Here is an 18,660-nt window from a genome sequence, read left to right on the forward strand (position 1 = left end):
TTTACATGATTTGGAAATCCTGGCTGTCACATCATTTCACCCATAACTATTTCAGTAAGTTTCTCTGAAACAAAGGTTGGCAAACTCTGGCCCATGGATCAACCTCCTGTTTTACAAATAAAGTTTATTGGAACACAGCCACGGCCATTCCTTAACCTAATTTCTATTGGCTGCTTTCCCAGAGACCCTATAGTCCACAAAGCCTAAAATATTTACTATTTGGCCCTTTTAGAAAAAGTTGGCTGCCCCTGGTCTAAAAGATAAGGACTTTTAAAAACATAACTACAATACCATGATCGCACCTCAGAAATTAACAATATACACAGTAACTTAAAATTGTTTAGGAATCTATACCTTTTAAATGTCTTCATGTTTGTTATCTCATTTGAATCTCACAACAGCTCTCTGAGATAAAGACGGAAAACCTTAATGCCATGTAAATCCTTTTTATATATTGAAGAAAAGTATAAGTGCAGAGAATTTAAAAGTGACTTTATCGGGCTTCCCTGGTGGCACAGTGGTTGAGAATCTGCCTGCCAATGCAGGGGACACAGGTTCGAGCCCTGGTCTGGGAAGATCCCACATGCTGCAGAGCAACTAGGCCCGTGAGCCACAACTACTGAGCCTGCGCGTCTGGAGCCTGTGCTCCGCAACAAGAGAGGCCACGATAGTGAGAGGCCCGCGCACCGCGATGAAGAGTGGCCCCCGCTTGCCGCAACTAGAGAAAGCCCTCGCACAGAAACGAAGACCCAACACAGCCATAAATAAATAAAAATTAATTAATTAATTAATTTTAAAAAAAGAAGTTACATTGCTAGCTTAAGAAGAAAGAAAGAAAAAAAAAGTGACTTTATCAAAGGTAGGCAGCTAATAAGCAATTTGAGTAAGACCTTGTCTCTGATATATTGTGTTAAGACCAGGGGAAGCTTGAATTCTGCAGTATGTGAATGATAAATTCCCCGTGTATTTCTCAGTTGTTCCATTTTGAGAGTATTTGACTTGAAGAACCTGGTATGGGATATATATTTCAGACATGACTTGGAGTTCATTTGAGGTGAGCCTCCTTCAAGCAGTAAAAATAACAGAGTTTTGATATTGAGTGAGAGTTCCCATGGAACCACTCTGAGTTTGAAGTGCTATAGTGGCATCTAGAGAAAAATCTATGGGTAATCCTGTTTCCTAGCATCTTCCTTAGAGAAGAACATGGTGTATTATTTCACAGGCCAAAGAAAAAGGGTGAAATGTGAGGTGTGGAGATTCGCTTTAGCTACACGAGCACTCAGAGTCGGGGGGTACATCCCAGCTTTTTTGGTCCCATAAAGCTGGCTGGATATAAAATAAAAGCCAGACTTTCTGATGAGAAGCCTGATGGCATTTTTATTGGTTTGCCTATGAGATTATACTTCACCTTTGAGAAGAAAATTCAAGAGAGCATATCAAAGTGGGAAATGGTCACAGAAAGTCCAATCGGACTTCAGAAAGTATAAGAAAATTAGTTTCCATTTTCACATGACCTAAAACTCTCTATACAATTAAATGTCATCACCAAAACAGTGTCCAGATTCTTTAAACAGAAAGCTTGCTTATGTTTATAAACTTGCTTTCTTTAAAGAAATTGCAAATGTTGTCCTAGTTAGGCAATTATCTCCTTGAGGGTAGGGACCATTGCTTGTTAATTTTTGTATTTCCAGGGTCTAGAACTGGGTCTGGTAGGGAATGACACTTAATATAAGTAATTTTGAATGGTTACATAATGTCAACATCATTACTTTGGGTGTGAATACAATCATATTTCTGGTAATTAAAAGGAATCTATCCCCCCTAAATAATAACTTTACAGTGGAGAATCCTGGCCTACACAGCCTTAACAAAGTGTTCAAGATTAACATGGCCACTGATAAATCATATGGATATCATGTACTCTGTGTTGGCTGAGTAATAGCCCCCAGTGATATCCAGGTCCTGATCCCTGGAACCTGTGACTATGTTATATGGCAAACCTTATGTGGCGGGACTTCCCTGGTGGCGCAGTGGTTAAGAATCTGCCTGCCATTGTAGGGGATACGGGTTCGATCCCTGGTCCGGGAAGATCCCACGTGCTGCGGAGCAACTAAGCCCGCGCGCCACTACTACTGAAGCCCGCATTCTGAAACTACTGAAGCCCGCACACCTAGAGCCCGTGCTCCGCAACAAGAGAAGCCACCGCAGTGAGAAGCCCACGCACCACAACAAAGAGTAGCCCCCGCTCGCTGCAACTAGAGAAAGCCTTCACGCAGCAACAAAGACCCATCGCAGCCAAAAATAAATAAATAAATAAATTTATTAAAAAATAATAAAATTACTATTAAAAACAAACAAACAAACAAAAAACCTTATGTGGCAAAGGGCACTTTGCAGATGCAGTCAAGATGGGGAGATTATTCTAGGTTATCTGGGTGGGCTCAGTGTAATCACAAGAGTCCTTATAAGAGGGAGGCAAAGAAAGATTTGCCTGTGGAAGAAGAGGAGGCAATGTGATGACATAAGCAGAGACTGGAGTGATGTGGCCACCAGCCAAGGAATGAGGGGGGCCTCTAGAGCCTTCAGAAGGAACCAGGCCTGCCAACAGCTTGATTTTAGCCTGTAAAACTTATTTCAGACTTTCATCCTTCAGATTGTAAAAGAATACATTTCTGTTTTAAGCCACTAAATTCATAGTAATTTATTATAGTAGCAACTAATACATACTCCCTGATATGATGTGATGAGAAGAGCACCTCACCTCTATGGTTTTCTACCCCAAATTCACATCTCCAGTCTCACAATGAAAAGATGTCAGACAAACCCAAATGGAGGGATATTCTACAAAATTCCCGACCAGTACTCTTCAAATGTGTCAAGGTCACGAAAAACAGGAATGTCTGAGAAACTGTCACAGATAAGAGGAGACTAAGGAATCATGATGCGTAAATGCAGTGTGGTATCTCGGATTGGATAATGGAACAGAAAATGACTGGTAGAAAACCTGGTGAAATCTGAATAAAGTCCATAGTTTAGATGATAGTCTTGTGCCCATGCTAATTTCTTAGTTTTATAGATGCTAACAATAGAGGAAGCTGGGAGAAGGGTATATGGGAACTCTTTGTAGTATGGTGGCAACTTTTCTATAAACCTTAAGTTATTTCAAAATAAAATGTTTAAAAAGGAATTCATCCCAGCAACATGTTGTCTTGTCAGACATCTATTAGTAGAGGTATAGACATAATACAGGGGATGTGTTTCAGGGGGGCCTGGGGTCTCACTGATCGGATTCTTCCAGGAGAGAAGAAGAGCTGGAAAGAGAGATGGCTGAGGGCAGAGGGGAAGGTGCCACTTTATGTTGCCTTAGGTGCCACTGGGTGATACTAATGCCTCAAGTTGTCCTGAAGCATAGGCCAAGGGAAAATGCTCTGTATTTTATGGATGGGGAATCCATGGCACAGAACAGTTCAGTGGCAAATAATGTTCACTGAATTGACTTGACTTGCCCAAGCTCACTGACCAGATGGGGAAATGGGATATAAATCGTCTAATTTTCAGGTACATGGTGGCCAGGCAAGAAAGTTCAGCTCATTTATAATTTTTTAAAAATACACATATTTTATCCAGATAAGAAACTCTGGTGGTACTGAATAACAAATGGATTTCGGTCTCTGTAACTTTTCTAGATTTGACCACACTTTCCTTCACACTCTAACCACTCAAGGTTCAACCTGGTTTATAGCACTTGCCTTTTCTGGTATTTCTTTTCTGTTTTATTTTGTCGTTTTGGTGGTTCCCCCTACCCTTCATCCATTCTACTTACCAGGTGTTCCACAGCTATCACTGCATAACAAATTACCATAAAGCAGTGGATTAAAACCAGAAACATTTATTAACTCACAGTCTCTGTGGGTGAGAAATTCGAGAGTGTTTTGACTGGATGGTTCTGGCTTAGAGTATCTCTTGAGATCGTGGTCAAGATGTTGGCTGGGGCTGCAGTCATCTGAAGGCTTGACTGGGGCTGGAGGATCCATTTCCAAGATGACTTACTCACAGAGCTGTGGACGGGAGGCCTCAGTTCCTCAGCCTGTGGATTTGTCCATAGGGTCACTTGAGTGTCCTCACAATATGGCGGCTGACTTCCTTCAGAGCAGGTAATCTAAGAGACAGTGCACGGAGGGAGCTGCAATGTCCTTTGTCATCTAATCTTGGAAGTTACACACTATCACTGCTGCTTCATTCTGTTTGTTGGAAGCCAGTCACTGAGTGCAGCTCATATCCAAGGGGAGGAAAATTTATCTCCACCTCTTGAAGGAAAGAGTACCAAGAACTGGTGGAATATGTTAAAACTGCCATGCGAGGTGTTCTGTCAGCCTCGGGTCTGACTCCAGGCCTTCTCTGGGCATCGACCTGTCCTTCTGCAGCTTTGTGTGGCACAAAATGAAACTTGACTCTTTCTTTCAGAAGACTCCCCCCATCTCTCCTGAGTTTCCAAGCACCATGAAAAGTCACAGAATGTTAAGAAAAAAGAAGGGAACTTGAAGTGATCCCAGCATTACAGGATCTGGATACAGTCATCCGTCTCTTTTGTTCCTGCTGCAGTGCTAAAATTTGACATCTCTGATTCTTCTCAAGCAAGGGTTGCTGCAATCTTTTCAGCAGCTTCTCCATGGTGCTGCCACAAATGTAATATTGCAATCATGTTTGGTACCCACTGATTTTCAGCACATGACCTTTTCCTCAAAGCCTAACTTCACTTGATTCTTGGTGATTTCTCTGTACAGTTAAACTATTGTCATTCATCATCCTAGTTCCCAGCCAGTCCTCTTAATTATTTACCTCTCCGCCTCCAGACTTCAGCTGTCATTTCCGTTGACTTCCTTCCTTTCCCTTGTTCATATCGTGAGCTCGATATGCCTGAAACCAGATTCAGCATTTCCCTCCAGAGTGGCTTCCCTCCTGTTCTTGCTGTTTATACTGAGTCACAAGCCTAAAAAATTTCACCATCTTGGGCTTCTCCATTGCCTGTGTTCCCTACATTTGTAATGGGATTCTGGCCCCTGTCTTGTGGCAAAAACAGCTTGCCTGCCGTGCAGTCTGGGACAACTCCCAGCCATTATCAGGGGGATATCAAAAACCCCAAATGACGGATTCTTCAGTCAGCTTCCAGTTGGTCCAGTTGCTGGTTTCATTCTGAACTTGAGATCCTAGTTTCCTGTCTGTTCCCAGTTCCTGCCCTGGTTTCTTAACCTTTTCTGCCAGAGCTCCCTAACGCCTAGAGCAGTACTTTTCAAACTTTAACGTGCACATGAATCCCTGGGGAGCTTGTTAAAATGCAAATTATGATTAAGGAGATCTGGGGTGGTGCCTGCGTTTCTGCATTTCTCACAAGCTCTACGGTGATACCCAAGCTGCTGGCTCAAGGACCACACTTTGGGTATCAAGGGCCCGTAGCAATAATCTCCTAAATGTGCTTCCTTGCTCACCCTCTCCCTCCGCAGAGGGCAGGCACAAGGACTGTGATGTTGCCGTGATCTCTGGGTCACACACTGCCTGCATCACTGTCCCCAGCATAGCAGAGGGCTGGAATCCCTTCGGGACCTCATGAAAAATAGTGATTCTTGGGTTCCATCCCTGGAGATCTCATTCAGTAGGTCTGGGGTATGGCCTCAGAATCTGTATTTTTAAGAAGCACTCCAGGCAATCTTGAGTTTTTTTGAAGAACCAGTGTTTTATAGACTGAAGTCCAACCAGAGACCTTAAATGTAAAGTCTTCCCCAGCAGATCCAATCTCCTTTTTCTCATTTATTACTCTCCTCTACAGCTTTGTTCCAGACTATCTCACAGACAGACCCAAAGCATCCCCTTCTCTTTACTCTGGTTCCACCTACAAATTCTACCCACTCTATAATTAATTTATCTTTTCTGTGTATGTTCATTGTCAGTCTACCAAGAATGCCAGCTGCTGGAAGACACAGTGCCATGCACATAGCTGGTGGGCAGAGACTTTGTCTTTACTCTCTTTGGTCCTGTTGAGTCCACCCATCCTCCCAAATTCTACCAAGTGACTGTGCCCCGCCCCCATATTAAAAAAAAAAATCCAATTTTCTGGAAGAATGGAAAATGTGACTCTCTTGACTGAAATAGAAGTGACGCTCCTGCCCCGACACATAAGAAAGGATGCTGAGTCACACTCCAGTTCTATTCAGAAACTGGAGTCCCTGAGGACGGGGACTTTGTATTATGTTTGTTCTATGTCATTTTCATAAATCAAAGGCATCTCATGCTCACCATTAAATAAAAAGCTAAGCAAATGTCTTAGTATGTTTGGTGATCTGCTGGAAGGTGACACATAGTGGTAGGGATGGAAAGAGTCATTATAGCTAATTAGTTGAAATGACATCAAAATTCTCTAATTAGCTTTTTAAAACATCCTTGCTCCCAGAAAATATTAGGTGTTGAACCTCAATATATCCTCACTCCTAAAATACCATCAGAACAGTCTATAGTGTTGTGGGACACCTAACACCAACAACAGCCATGAGGAATCACTGCTAACTCTCGGCATCAGTGTAACTTACACAGGAAGAAACACTAACAGCCCAGTTGGATTTAAGAGGTGTGGTTGACTCCGCACACGGGGGTGTCTAAAGAAATGAAGGGAAACAACAAAACAACATCTGGGAGTCCTCTTTGTGAACCAAAAACATGCCCTTCAGACCAAACTTCTTAACAAGAATACAAGATCCATCACAATTTCACCCAAACCTGCCTCAGGCTGCTCTTCACACTGCTCTTTCCCTGCCCCCTCTCTTCCAATCTGGATGCCTTTCTGGGCTTGAAGCTGTTCCCTGCTCAATGCCACGCTCTTTCCGTTAAGCCTCCATCCTAGGTGCATACTATTTTCTCTGTTCAAAGGGTTCTGCCAAACAGCCTTTAAGATCAAATGTCGGGACTTCCCTGGTGGTCCAGTGGTGAAGAGTCCGCCTTGCAATTCAGGGAACGTGAGTTCGATCCCTGGTCAGGGAACTGGGATCTCACATGCCGCGGGGCAACTGGGCCCGTGTGCTGCGGCTGCTGAGTTCGCGCGCCTCAACTAGTGCCCGCGTGCCACAGACTACAGAGCCCACGCGCTCTGGAGCCTGCACGCCACAACAAGAGAAGAGAAAACCCGCTCGCCACAACTAGAGAGAAGCTCGCGCGCCTCAACGAAGATCCCGCGTGCAGCAACTAAGACCTGATGCAGCCAAAAATAAATAAAATAAATAAATAAATCTTTAAAAAAAAAAAAGATCAAATGTCACCTTCTCTGGAGAAAAGGGAGGGGATGGGGTCTAAATGCTGCGACTTTTTTTTTTTTTAAAGAAGCCAGTTTATTTCTATTTAAACAATACTCAAGGAACTTTCAGAAGGTTAAAAGGCCCAAAGATGCCCGGGTTTAATATAATAATATAGCCAGGTTCTGGCTTTTGCTACCTCTGTTTCGAAATGCTCAGGACTACCTTGGGCACTTCAATGCCTCACTAATTCTTCTAGTCCAAGAGTGGTGAATTTCTCTGAGTTTTGGCATAATTCCTACAAGGCTGTCCCTCCAGTAATGACAACAAAAACAACGCCAGAAGCAATGATTGTCATTGAGAGGAAGAAAGGTAAATGATCAGAGAAGAAAGCCACCACAGCAATTTCAAGAAGCAGAATTATGAATACGGTATAGAACGAACAGAAGCATTTGCAGAATCTGTGTGAAAACCCTTCTTGGCATTATTCTTTGAAACCAGGTCCTCTGACTCTAAGCTTGAGTAGTTGGGATCATGACGGGTCTTATAATAACATGTATCTTCATGTTATTTTTCTCAGGCTCTTACACAGTGCCTGGAAACTGGCAGGTATTTGATAAATGTCTTTCAAGTAAATGGAGGACTGGCTGCTATGATAGAACTTTTAGCCTATTGATCTGAGGTCAGTCGCTCTTCTGACTTTACTGGGCTTTTCCAAAGTAAAATCACAAAAATAGTCTCTTTCAATCACAACAATAATAATAGGTTTAATAACAGCAGCTGATGGGCTTCCCTGGTGGCGCAGTGGTTGAGAATCTGCCTGCTAATGCAGGGGACACGGGTTCGAGCCCTGGTCTGGGAAGATCCCACATGCCACGGAGCAGCTGGGCCCGTGAGCCACAATTGCTGAGCCTGCGCGTCTGGAGCCTGTGCCCCGCGACGGGAGGGGCCGCGATAGAGAAAGGCCCGCGCACCGCGATGAAGAGCGGTCCCCGCACCGCGATGAAGAGTGGCCCCCGCTTGCCGCAACTGGAGAAAGCCCTCGCACGAACCGAAGACCCAACACAGCCAAAAATAAATAAATAAATAAATAAATAAATAAGAAAAATCCTTAAAAAAAAAAAATAATAATAATAGCAGCTGATTATTACTTGAGCACTTACTATGTGCCAAATACTATGAAGTCTTAACACGGGTAATTTCATTTAACTTCACGAATTATCCCCGCTTTACAGATGAGGAGCTTGAGGCTTAAGACACCAAGTAACTTGCCAAGGTAATGAATGAGGGAGCCAGGACTTAAGTACGGAGTCCATGTACAGCATTATTAAGCTCTACTGCCTGTAACTCATCAACACCACTAGGCTTGTGGTTACTGACTCATTACTGGTGCTACTGACCACCACTGAGCAGCTCTTCCCCCTCCGGGCCTGTAACATTAGAGTCTCTACTGCTGGCTGAGAGGAGCACAAGCCCTTGGGTTTATGGAAGAAGCTTGGCAGCCGCCTCAGTGTTGTAAGCTGCCGTTGGAAATTTCCATGACAACACACTTGGTGGGCCCTGGCATGGTGATGAGTGCAAGCTTCTTTATTCCTTATGAATCCTGAAAAACCAAACTTTCAGTGGCAGCGCCTGCTAGTAACTGGCTTCCTGTGATGTATCTGGAAGAGCTTGAAGAGCTTGACGTAAGTCTTGAAGATTCACCCTTGTAGTGTATTTATACATTTTTGCTAAAGATCTAAGCTTAAATCTAATAGTACCTCCTCAGTAAAGCCTTTCCTGGCACCTGTCAACTCTAAGTTATTCTTTCCACTCCCCAATTCCTTGGTATTCTATCTGTAACTCCTTTACAGTTCATTTCCCACTCAGAGCTTATGAGGAAATTTGCTATAAAACGCAGCAAACATTAATTAAAAATTGCAAATAGCTGCACCAGAATGCCAATTCATGTACCTTTTAGATCCAATGAGAAAATTCTTCTGGAAAAGACTACTTATCTGTGAGAGTTAGAACACAGCTGGCTTCTGATTTTATTTCTCTCTGGTAAAGGGAAAAAGAATGGCCTGGCAGATCTACAGGACAGAGCGTGTGTGCATTCTGCTTTCTGCTTTCTGCTGTTCCCAGATGTCAGGTGCTGAAGGTTTAAGGCAGGAGTCCTGTGCCTATTTGCCCTCAGTAGCAGTCCCTGTTCAAATAGGCAGTGGGAAGGCTGAGTGGGCCCACTCACATGTGGACGCCTTGCTCATCTGTGTGCAATTTAATTCAGGGACAGACCTCATTTTATAGCAACCTTAACATGTCATTCTAATGTATTGGAAAAGATGAGAAAATGGGATGTGAGTCTGGATTTGGAGCCTAGTATCAGAAAGATTTCCAGTGCTTTGCAGAGTGCTGTGTCTGAAAAAGAGAAGCCCAAATTATCTGCTAGGACCCGCAGACTGCTGGGCGAGTCTCATCTGGGCAGAGCAGGCGGCCGGGCAGTGACTGAAGTGTCCAGCAGGGGGCTGGCACTCTCTGCCTGTAAGTAGCCCTGTTCCTTTTCAGAGCCTCAGCTCAGCAGAGCTGCCGTTTGCTGGTGAAGCCGGTGACGTGCAAAGCGTTCCTGCCTATAGCATTTCAGGCTTTCTCGGTGCAGTTTTTTTCTACCCTCTTTAAACCTTCAGGTTCTAAATATCGGGAAAGACGGGAAATGCCGTGTGAAAATAGCAGGCCAAAAGTTCTTAGTAAACTGCAGCCAGGGAGACTCAGACTACTAGAATGGAGGTAGAAGGAGTTGGTACAGAGTGGGTTTGATTCTAAGCCCTTCGGGAGCTGAGTTTTTGTGGGTGTTTTGCTGTTAACTTACTGAATTTAGAGATGTATTGCGTTGGTCACGTAAAGACCAGAGCAGCACCAGCATCAAAATAGTGACAATTTTGAATGCCATAGTCTCTATGTACTCAGAGTATTTTTATTAAAGAAGATAAAGAGCCCAGCATAGATTTTATCATCATCTTCACCAAACTGCAAAGTCAAAAGTTAAGCAACAGCATCTAAGGGCACTTTTTAGGTGGGAAAGAATCTAGAGGATGGCTCTGAATGACTGTTTGCTTCTAAACTTGGAAGTGGACCATTTCGTACACTGCAACATCTCTAATCACAGTGTTGATCTCCCCATGAACGACGACTGGTTCCACCCGGGGGTCCTGTATGTCATCCCTGCAATTTATGGGGTCATCATTCTGATAGGCCTCGTTGGCAACATCACCCTGATCAAGATCTTCTGTACCGTGAAGTCCATGCGAAATGTACCGAACCTATTCATCTCCAGCCTGGCTTTGGGAGACCTGCTCCTCCTGGTAACCTGTGCGCCCGTAGATGCCAGCAGGTACCTGGCCGACAGATGGCTGTTTGGCAGGATTGGTTGCAAACTGATCCCTTTTATCCAGCTTACCTCAGTAGGGGTGTCTGTCTTCACACTCACAGCTCTCTCAGCAGACAGGTAAGTCCTGGAATACAGCGACCTTCTCTCTGAGGGTGGTAGGTGCCTCGGTAAATGAGCTACCACATCGGGACAAACGGGGCTGTTTGTGCACAGGGAAGTTTCACTCAAACTCCAATTCCCTTCCAGGCATGTTTCTGTTCTAGGGACTACTTCTTGAGTTTGACATAATGGTTTCAGAAAGAAAAGTCAGTGGATGGGGGCTGGGGAGAAAAAAGATCTCTGAGTATAAGATTGAGGTGCATTTTCTGGAGACAGCTGATTTAGCCTTGCTTCTTCCTAACTTCTCACTCCCTGCAAAATTAATTGACTGGTGAGAAAAAAAAAAAAAAATCACATCTAATAGAGTTTAAACCCCAGGTAAATGTTTCTTGGAAGCAATTCAAAGTCTTCAGAGAACAGAAAAGTCCCACTGCATTTCTTCTTCAAATATTCTTTCAGAAATAACCAAGAGGAGAAAATAAGCAGCATTTCCTTGAAATCCATTCTCTTCAGACAGTTTAACTTTTCTCACAGCTGATGTTGTATTTGGTTCTCTGGAACTGAACAGTTTGTGTGCTGGTTTTTCTAAGTATCTCTTAGGTGAAATCAAGCATTATTTGGATTTTTTCTTTCCTTGAGAAAGCTCCATTCAAGGTTGATTTCAAATTTTAGTATCTTTATTGATGTACTTCCATATACAATACTTCTAGGGTTTTTGTTTTTTGGGCGGGGGGAGGGAGTCCAGTACAGTGTTTTATTCTGGGAAGTATACATATTTGTGAACTGCATTTCTTGTGTGAACATATTGCTTAAAAATTCACATTTATTCATTCTTAAACATTCATATTCATTCTTTGAGCATTTATCAGGTGTCTATCATGTAAAAAACACTTCCTTGAAATAACCAGTCAGGAAATATCTGCAGATTGTTCACATAAATTGCTGAGCATGTCTTATGTACTTCTGGGCTCTAGAACTGGACACAGTAATGAATAGGCTTCAGACACATTGTTGACCATATGGTCAAATTAAGAAAAACTGGTGCAAGGAACCAGAGACTATCAATTTTTATTTTAAAATCAACTGTATGTTATGGTGTTAAAGATACAAAGGGATTTGAGAGTGTACTGAGGAAGGCATAGAAGCAGCTCTTGAAAATTTATACTCTGAAGAAAATGTCCCACATTTTAATACATACGGTGCTGGCTTCTCACTTTGTAGAGGAACAAACAGTCCCCAGGTGATCTGGGTTTGTGGAGTAATGGACAAATAAAGATAGTGTTATCAGTATTTGTAGACATGTGTTTATACTTAGCTGCCTGAAGTACACTGCTCAGCACACACAACTTTTTCAGACTGAAAAATAATAGCCCAGGAATGAGGTTTGCACATGGCGCCCACTAGACAGGGTTTCTCGGTTCCTGCCACTCACCACCAGCTTGGTCTAACCCTGAACATATGCCCACCAAGGCCTGATGACCACAGGCAGTCTCACTGTTGAGCCAGGGCAGGCAAACTGTGGAGCTGGCAGGTCTGTGGCTGGTTACCAGTGGCCAAGGGCACCTCAGGATGACAGTCATTTTCTTGATGGGATGATGAGATTTTGGTTTCCGGGTTGGTGAGTGCAGTGGTACAGATGGCGTTTCCTGTCTTCCTGGGATGGGGTGGGGAGTGGGGGAGAGGAAAGTGAGGGAGTGCAATGGAAAGATACAGCTGCAGGGAACTCTTCTCCAGGGTTTCAAAGCAGACCAAATTCCCCATCAGCAGAAAGGCTCTCTCAAAAGCCAGGCTGCACCATTTGGCAGCTCTGGTGTGTTCTCAGTAAGTTTACAGTTACCGCACGTCTTTCCCAAGTTCAGAAATTACTGTAAGCTACCATATAACTAACTTTTTGTGTTTTGCTAAGGCCTAAAAAAGCTGACCGATTACCTGAATCACAAGTAGTGCCTCTAACCAATTTCAACAAGAATAGGTATTGAGCTAGTTAAAATATATAAGACTGTACTTATCTATGTGTCTCATCTTTAAAAGCTATTGGAGTTTTATAACAACCTCATGAGGTTGGCAGGGCAAATACACACACGTACACACACACACAATATCTGTATTTTTTCTTCTCAACAAGGTATAATTATATACAGTAAACTGAACAAGTGTACAGCTCAATATATTTTCACATATTCTGTATAACAACATAACCACCACCCAGATAGAGATATAGAACAGTTCCAGCACCCCAGGATTTTCCTTTATGTCCCTTTCCAGTTAATACCCAACCCCATAGAGAGGCAATCACTATTCTGAGTTCAATTACCACGTATTATTTTTGCCAGTTCTTTAATCTCATATACATGGAATCATACTTCTTATGCTTATCCTTATGTCTGGGATAGTCATCCACGTTGGTGCACATAGCAATGGTTTATTCTTTTTAATTGTTGTGTAGTGTTCCATTGTATGAATATACCTCAGTTTATTTATCCATTTTAATACTGATGGACATTGGATTTTTTCCAGTTTGGGGTTGATCATAACCTGCTCTGGGTATTCTTATTCATGCCTGTTGGGGAACAAAAGTGTTTCTCTTGGGTATATGCCTGGGAGAGGGATTGCTGGATCATAGGGGCAGGTATTTAGTAAATATTGTCAAAGAGTTTTCCAAAGTGGTAGTCTGTATCTGATGGATTGGTCAAAGGGTGAACCAGAAGACCCTCAAAACTGGATGATCATCGCAATCATTGGGGAGCTTAAAAATATGCAAGTTCTTAGCCCCCATCCTAAATCTACTGACTCAGGATCGATGGTAGTCATCCATCCCTGCCCCCTATAGGTTGACCAGCAATGCGAGTACTCATCCCAGCCTCCCTTCTGCAGCTTTCTCTCCCCCAGGTGAACTTGAGTCTTTGTTAATGTGAAAAGAATAACATTTTTCTAGAAAAGTTTATACTGGGGCACTAAAGGGAAACTTCAAGGCAGTCCCAGAAACCAGAATTCTGTGTTTCACGACACTGACCAATTGCAGATTTGCATTCAAACCCCTTCACTATTGGTCCCAGCCTCCCCCTCGCCCCATGCTATCTTCCCCTCCTTACACACATTGAGATCCTCGTACACGGTTGTTACACCAACAGGTTCCTGGCTCTGCTTCCTTGCTTCTGCTGAGTCACATCCACTCTCCAGAATCCTTTCTCCTTTCCTAAATAGAAGACTCTTCTCCCCAACCCATGTGATGTATGGAAGTGGAATGGATATCAACAGCCCTGCATTTTAGGCTTCTTTTTTTCTGCCATTACTACCCATATAAGGGAGTCAGACCAAGTCTCTTAACTCTCTGACCTTAGTTGAATCATCTGTGAGATAATAGACTTGAGCTAGATTATTTCTAAGGTCCTTCCAAATTTTAAACTCATGATTTTTATCTGTCATCTTGCCCATCACTCAGATTCTGGCTCAAGCCTCCTCCTTAAAGCCCTAAGTTGGACCATTCTAGTCCAGATTTTCTGGCCCTCTTCTAAACATGAGGTTTATTATCTGATACATGAATTATCTCGTGACATCTTTCATCTTGCTCTTTTGAAGTATTTCATTCATTTCTCTTTTTTTAGTCTCTCGTATATTCATTGCTTTGACTTTTCAAGTAGATTATTAAGAATGTAGAAGGCAGAGATTTCTTATATATTATATCTTACAGTGCCTCAGATGGTTTCTTGTACCTAATGGGTGATCAAAAAATATTGATTAGGGCTTCCCTGGGGGTACAGTGGTTAAGAATCTGTCTGCCAATGCAGGGGATACGGGTTCGAGCCCTGGTCCGGGAAGATCCCACATGCCGTGGAGCAACTAAGCCTGTGCACCACAACTACTGAGCCTGCACTCTAGAGCCCGCAAGCCACAACTACTGAGCCCACGTGCTGCAGCTACTGAAGCCCACGTGCCTAGACCCCGTGCTCTACAACACGAGAGGCCACTGCAGTGAGAAGCCTGTGCACCGCAATGGAGAGCAGCCCCCACTCGCCACAACTACAGAGAGCCCACGCACAGCACGAGGACCCAAAGCAGCCAAAAATAAATAAATAAAATAAATAAATTTATTAAAAAAAAATATATATTGATTAGGGGCTTCCCTGGTGGCACAGTGGTTAAGAATCCGCCTGCCAACGCAGGGGACGCGGGTTCGATCCCCGGTCTGGGAAGATCCCATGTGCCATGGAGCAACTAAGCCCATGCACCACAACTACTGAGCCCGCGTGCCGCAACTACTGAAGCCTGCGCTCTAGAGCCCGTGCTCCGCAACAAGAGAAGCCACCGCAATGAGAAGCCCGCACACTGCAACGAAGAGTAGCCCCCACTCGCCGCAACTGGAGAAAGCCTGTGCGCAGCAATGAAGACCCAACGCAGCCAAAAATAAAATTTAAAAAAATTTTAAAATAAAGTTTAAAAATAACTAAATAAATATTGATTAATTAAAAGTATGGTTAATCATCTGAAAGCATACTCTTAAAAAATATATCACACAGTCACCTGCTTCTTCTCTGTTCCTCTCTATTAAGCTCTCATTATTTGGGCAAATGAGAGAAAATCTATTCTTTGTGAGTCAGTAGCTAGATTTGGGGGATGAGATGGGTTGATGGATGGATAGATGGAAAGAGGTGGATGGATAGGAGGTTGGATGGTTGGATGAGTGGATGGGCAGATGGATGGAGAGATAGGTGAATGTTTGGGATGGATGGATATATTTTTTACATACTGGTCTTTGCTACTAGATGCCCATCTCTATACTAGGTGCCTCAGTATTATATAAGTGGAATTTAAGACCTAACAGGAAAAGAGTAAGGAGAGTTTGCGTTTTCTTTTCCAGTATAAAAGCAAAGAATAAAGCTGGATTTAACATTAATAGCATTTATATTACATGCCCAAGTTATATTGTGTCTGCTTCAGTATTATTACTCAGTTTTATTTCTGCTAGAATGGGGCTGACAGAATAAATCCTAAGGCCAGATGTGCTCCACTGTAAAGTGATCCTTCTTTGATTCCATAGAAAAGACTTTTCCTAGGTTTTCCCCTCCCTTGTGATTTGGAATGTGTAAAGAAACAGGAAAGTATTACATTAATGCAACCTTCTTGAAGTACAGATTCTTTGAATTCACTGCAAGGAATTTATGAGATAATGTAGTTTTCAGCCTCTCCTGACATCTAGAGCTGCATGGTCCAACATGGGAGCCACTAACCACATGTGGTTATTTAAATTTAGATTTAATTTATTATTATTATTTTTATTATTTTGGCTGCACCACACGGCTTGCGGGATCTCAGTTCCCTGACCAGGGATTGAACCTGGGCCACAGCAGTCAAAGCCCGGAATCCTAACCACTAGGCCATCAGGGAACTCCCAAGATTTAATTTAAATAAAACTAAAAATTCAGTTCCTTAGTCAAACCAGCCACATGTCAAGTGCTCAGTGCCACATGTGATTCTACTGGACAGCACAGATACAAAACATTTCCATAATTGCAGAAAGTTCTGTTGGGCAACGCAGAAGAGAGTTTGTTCTGTGCCTTGGGGTCCAAATCTCTTTCCCAGGATCCATGTTAGCTGCTTTCTTTCATTGAGGGTATCAGGAATCCCTCAGGCAAATATCGAATGCCTCCCAGCTGCATGGGCTCTTCCTGTCTGTAAAATATCTTCTATTGGAAGATACTCAAAGATGAAGGGAGAAGAATACAGGCAACCCAATACAATCACCAATCACAGGCTTGGGGAATTTAGGCATCCCATTGATGAGGTTTTGAGGCTTTCTGAAGAATACCTATGGGGTTCACTTTCCAGTCTGCGCTGTGAACTTCTGTCTGATCCTTCCATTCTCTTTTGCCAGGCCCTCTTCCATCTGCCAGTCTATCTTTTTACCTTCTTATCTCAAACTTCACCAAACACTGCTCTAGCTAAACTCTTATCGCCTCCCATACATGCTGCCTGACTTCTACCCGCTTTTACTTCACTTTCCCCTCCCTGATGACTGGGCTCTTCCCTCCATCTATCCAAATGCTACCAATCTTTCAAGGCACAGTTCAAGCCCTTCTCTTCTATGAAGCATTCCCTGACCCTTTGGCTTTCATTGATATTTTCCCCTTTCCTAAGATGCTTTTGCCTGTACTGTTCTTTAAATATCAAATTTATCCTACCTTGTATTACTAGGTCCTTTTTATAGATGTGTTTTCTACTTCCTTCATTATATGAGACGCTCGTGGGGTCTGTGCCTGCTACAACGCCCAGGCCCACCTTACATCTAGTAAGAGGACAATAGCTACAGCTTGGTTGATGTTTAAGCAGCGACAAAATGATAAAGTGTAGCAGCTACAAGTAGAAGTCATCCTCAAGTTCATACCCTTATAAATGGTGCTCTGAGACTCAACTTCCAACATTGGGGGAGGGGGTTCCCCACACATCCAACAAGCAATTCTCAGAACACCAGCTAGGTGTCTGAGAATTCAACTCAATTCTGACACTATCAACCCAGAGATAGCGTTGGATTTCACAGGTTGAGGGCTCAGTCCTACAAGACTGCCCCACCCGCCACTCCCACTTCAGATGCCAGTCACAAACCTGTGCTTCCGACCATCTGGCTAAAAATCAGAGATCCCCATGACCCCCTGTTCTCAGGTTCCATTAATTTGCTAGAGTGACTCACAGAACTCAGGAAAGCATGTTGCTTATTAAATCACTGGCTTATTGTAAAAGGGTACAATACTTTTATCCTCAGGAACAGCCAGGTGGAAGAGATGCATAGGGCAAGGTATGAGGAAAGGGAGCTTCCCAGCCCTCTCCAGGTGCCACTCTCCCTGCATCTCCACGTGTTCACCAACCCAGAAGCTCTCCGAACCTTGTCCTTTTGGGTTTTTATGGAGGCTTCCTTACGTAGTCATGATTGATTAAACCATTGGCCACTGACAACTGATTCAACCTCCAGCCACATCCCCCTCCCCAGAGGTCTGGGGCTGGGACTGAAAGTTCCAGCCCTCTAACCGCGAGTTGAATCACTTGGTGACCAGCCCCCATCCTTAACTGCTTTCCCAAAGTCATTAACATAACAAAAGACACCTTTATCACTCTCATCACACTTAGGAAATTCCAAGGGTTTTAAGAGTGTGAGCCAGGGACTGGACCAAGACCAAATGTGTATGAGAAATATGTATTTGGTCATCTGAATGACCAAATATATATTTCTTATAAATCACAATATCTCACCTTGTTTGACACAGAGACCAAAAGAGGTGATGGAATTTGGCCTTGTCACAACAAATTCAGAGTAGAGTCACACTAGAACCCTGCTTTCCTCATTCCAAGTCCCAATTCCTTCAGGGAAACTGAAAACTTTTCTTCAGAAACCATCAAAACAAAGTCTAATTCCATTTCCCTTCTCTGGGCAGTGGGAGCTACTGATCCTGAACTCTACTGTTCTGTGGGAAGATACCCTGAGTGATTCCAAGTTAGCCCTCTTCTGAGGGGATCACCCAGTGATTCCAAAGCTCCTCTACTGTTCTAGAGCCCAGCTTCACTGATCCCAAGGAGACTGGCCATTTCTCACAAGGGAGGACAATTTAATCTCTCGTAAAGCGTCTTTCCCAGGAAGTCTCTCTGTTGGAGGAGTTTATATGAGTCACCAGTCCATAACTTCTCTAGGGTATGATTTTTCTGAAGCATATGCTGCCTCTCCAGAAGGAAACTCAGCTCCTGTCTCCCCATGGGGAGGGATCTGTCACAGCTGCTGGCCGGCTCTGGGAGTGCTCAGAGGGCAGGTGCAATGGGAGGGGGGGTTCCCAGCAAGACTCTGAGTTGGAGTGCTATGGAGATAAGGGCAGCAAAGAAGTCTGACCTTGTCTCTCACACATTATCTTTTAAAGTGGTAGACTTTTATGTGATTAA

General features: G+C 43.4%; 1 protein-coding gene and 1 non-coding gene across 2 annotated transcripts in view; one reads left to right on the forward strand and one right to left on the reverse strand.

Moving 5' to 3' along the window:
• The first annotated feature begins 10,345 nt into the window (after window positions 1–10,345).
• GRPR (gastrin releasing peptide receptor) overlaps window positions 10,346–18,660 on the forward strand; it is a 31,552-nt gene continuing 23,237 nt past the window's right edge. The window contains exon 1 of the mRNA XM_007173061.3: window positions 10,346–10,758. Within this exon, the coding sequence (XP_007173123.1) occupies window positions 10,346–10,758 (413 nt within the window). The remainder of the gene's footprint in view (window positions 10,759–18,660) is intronic.
• TRNAQ-UUG (transfer RNA glutamine (anticodon UUG)) lies at window positions 16,054–16,125 on the reverse strand. The gene has a single exon. It is a non-coding gene; the product is annotated as a tRNA-Gln (tRNA).

Source organism: Balaenoptera acutorostrata, chromosome X (assembly GCF_949987535.1).
Source record: "Balaenoptera acutorostrata chromosome X, mBalAcu1.1, whole genome shotgun sequence".
Lineage (NCBI taxonomy): Eukaryota > Metazoa > Chordata > Mammalia > Artiodactyla > Balaenopteridae > Balaenoptera > Balaenoptera acutorostrata.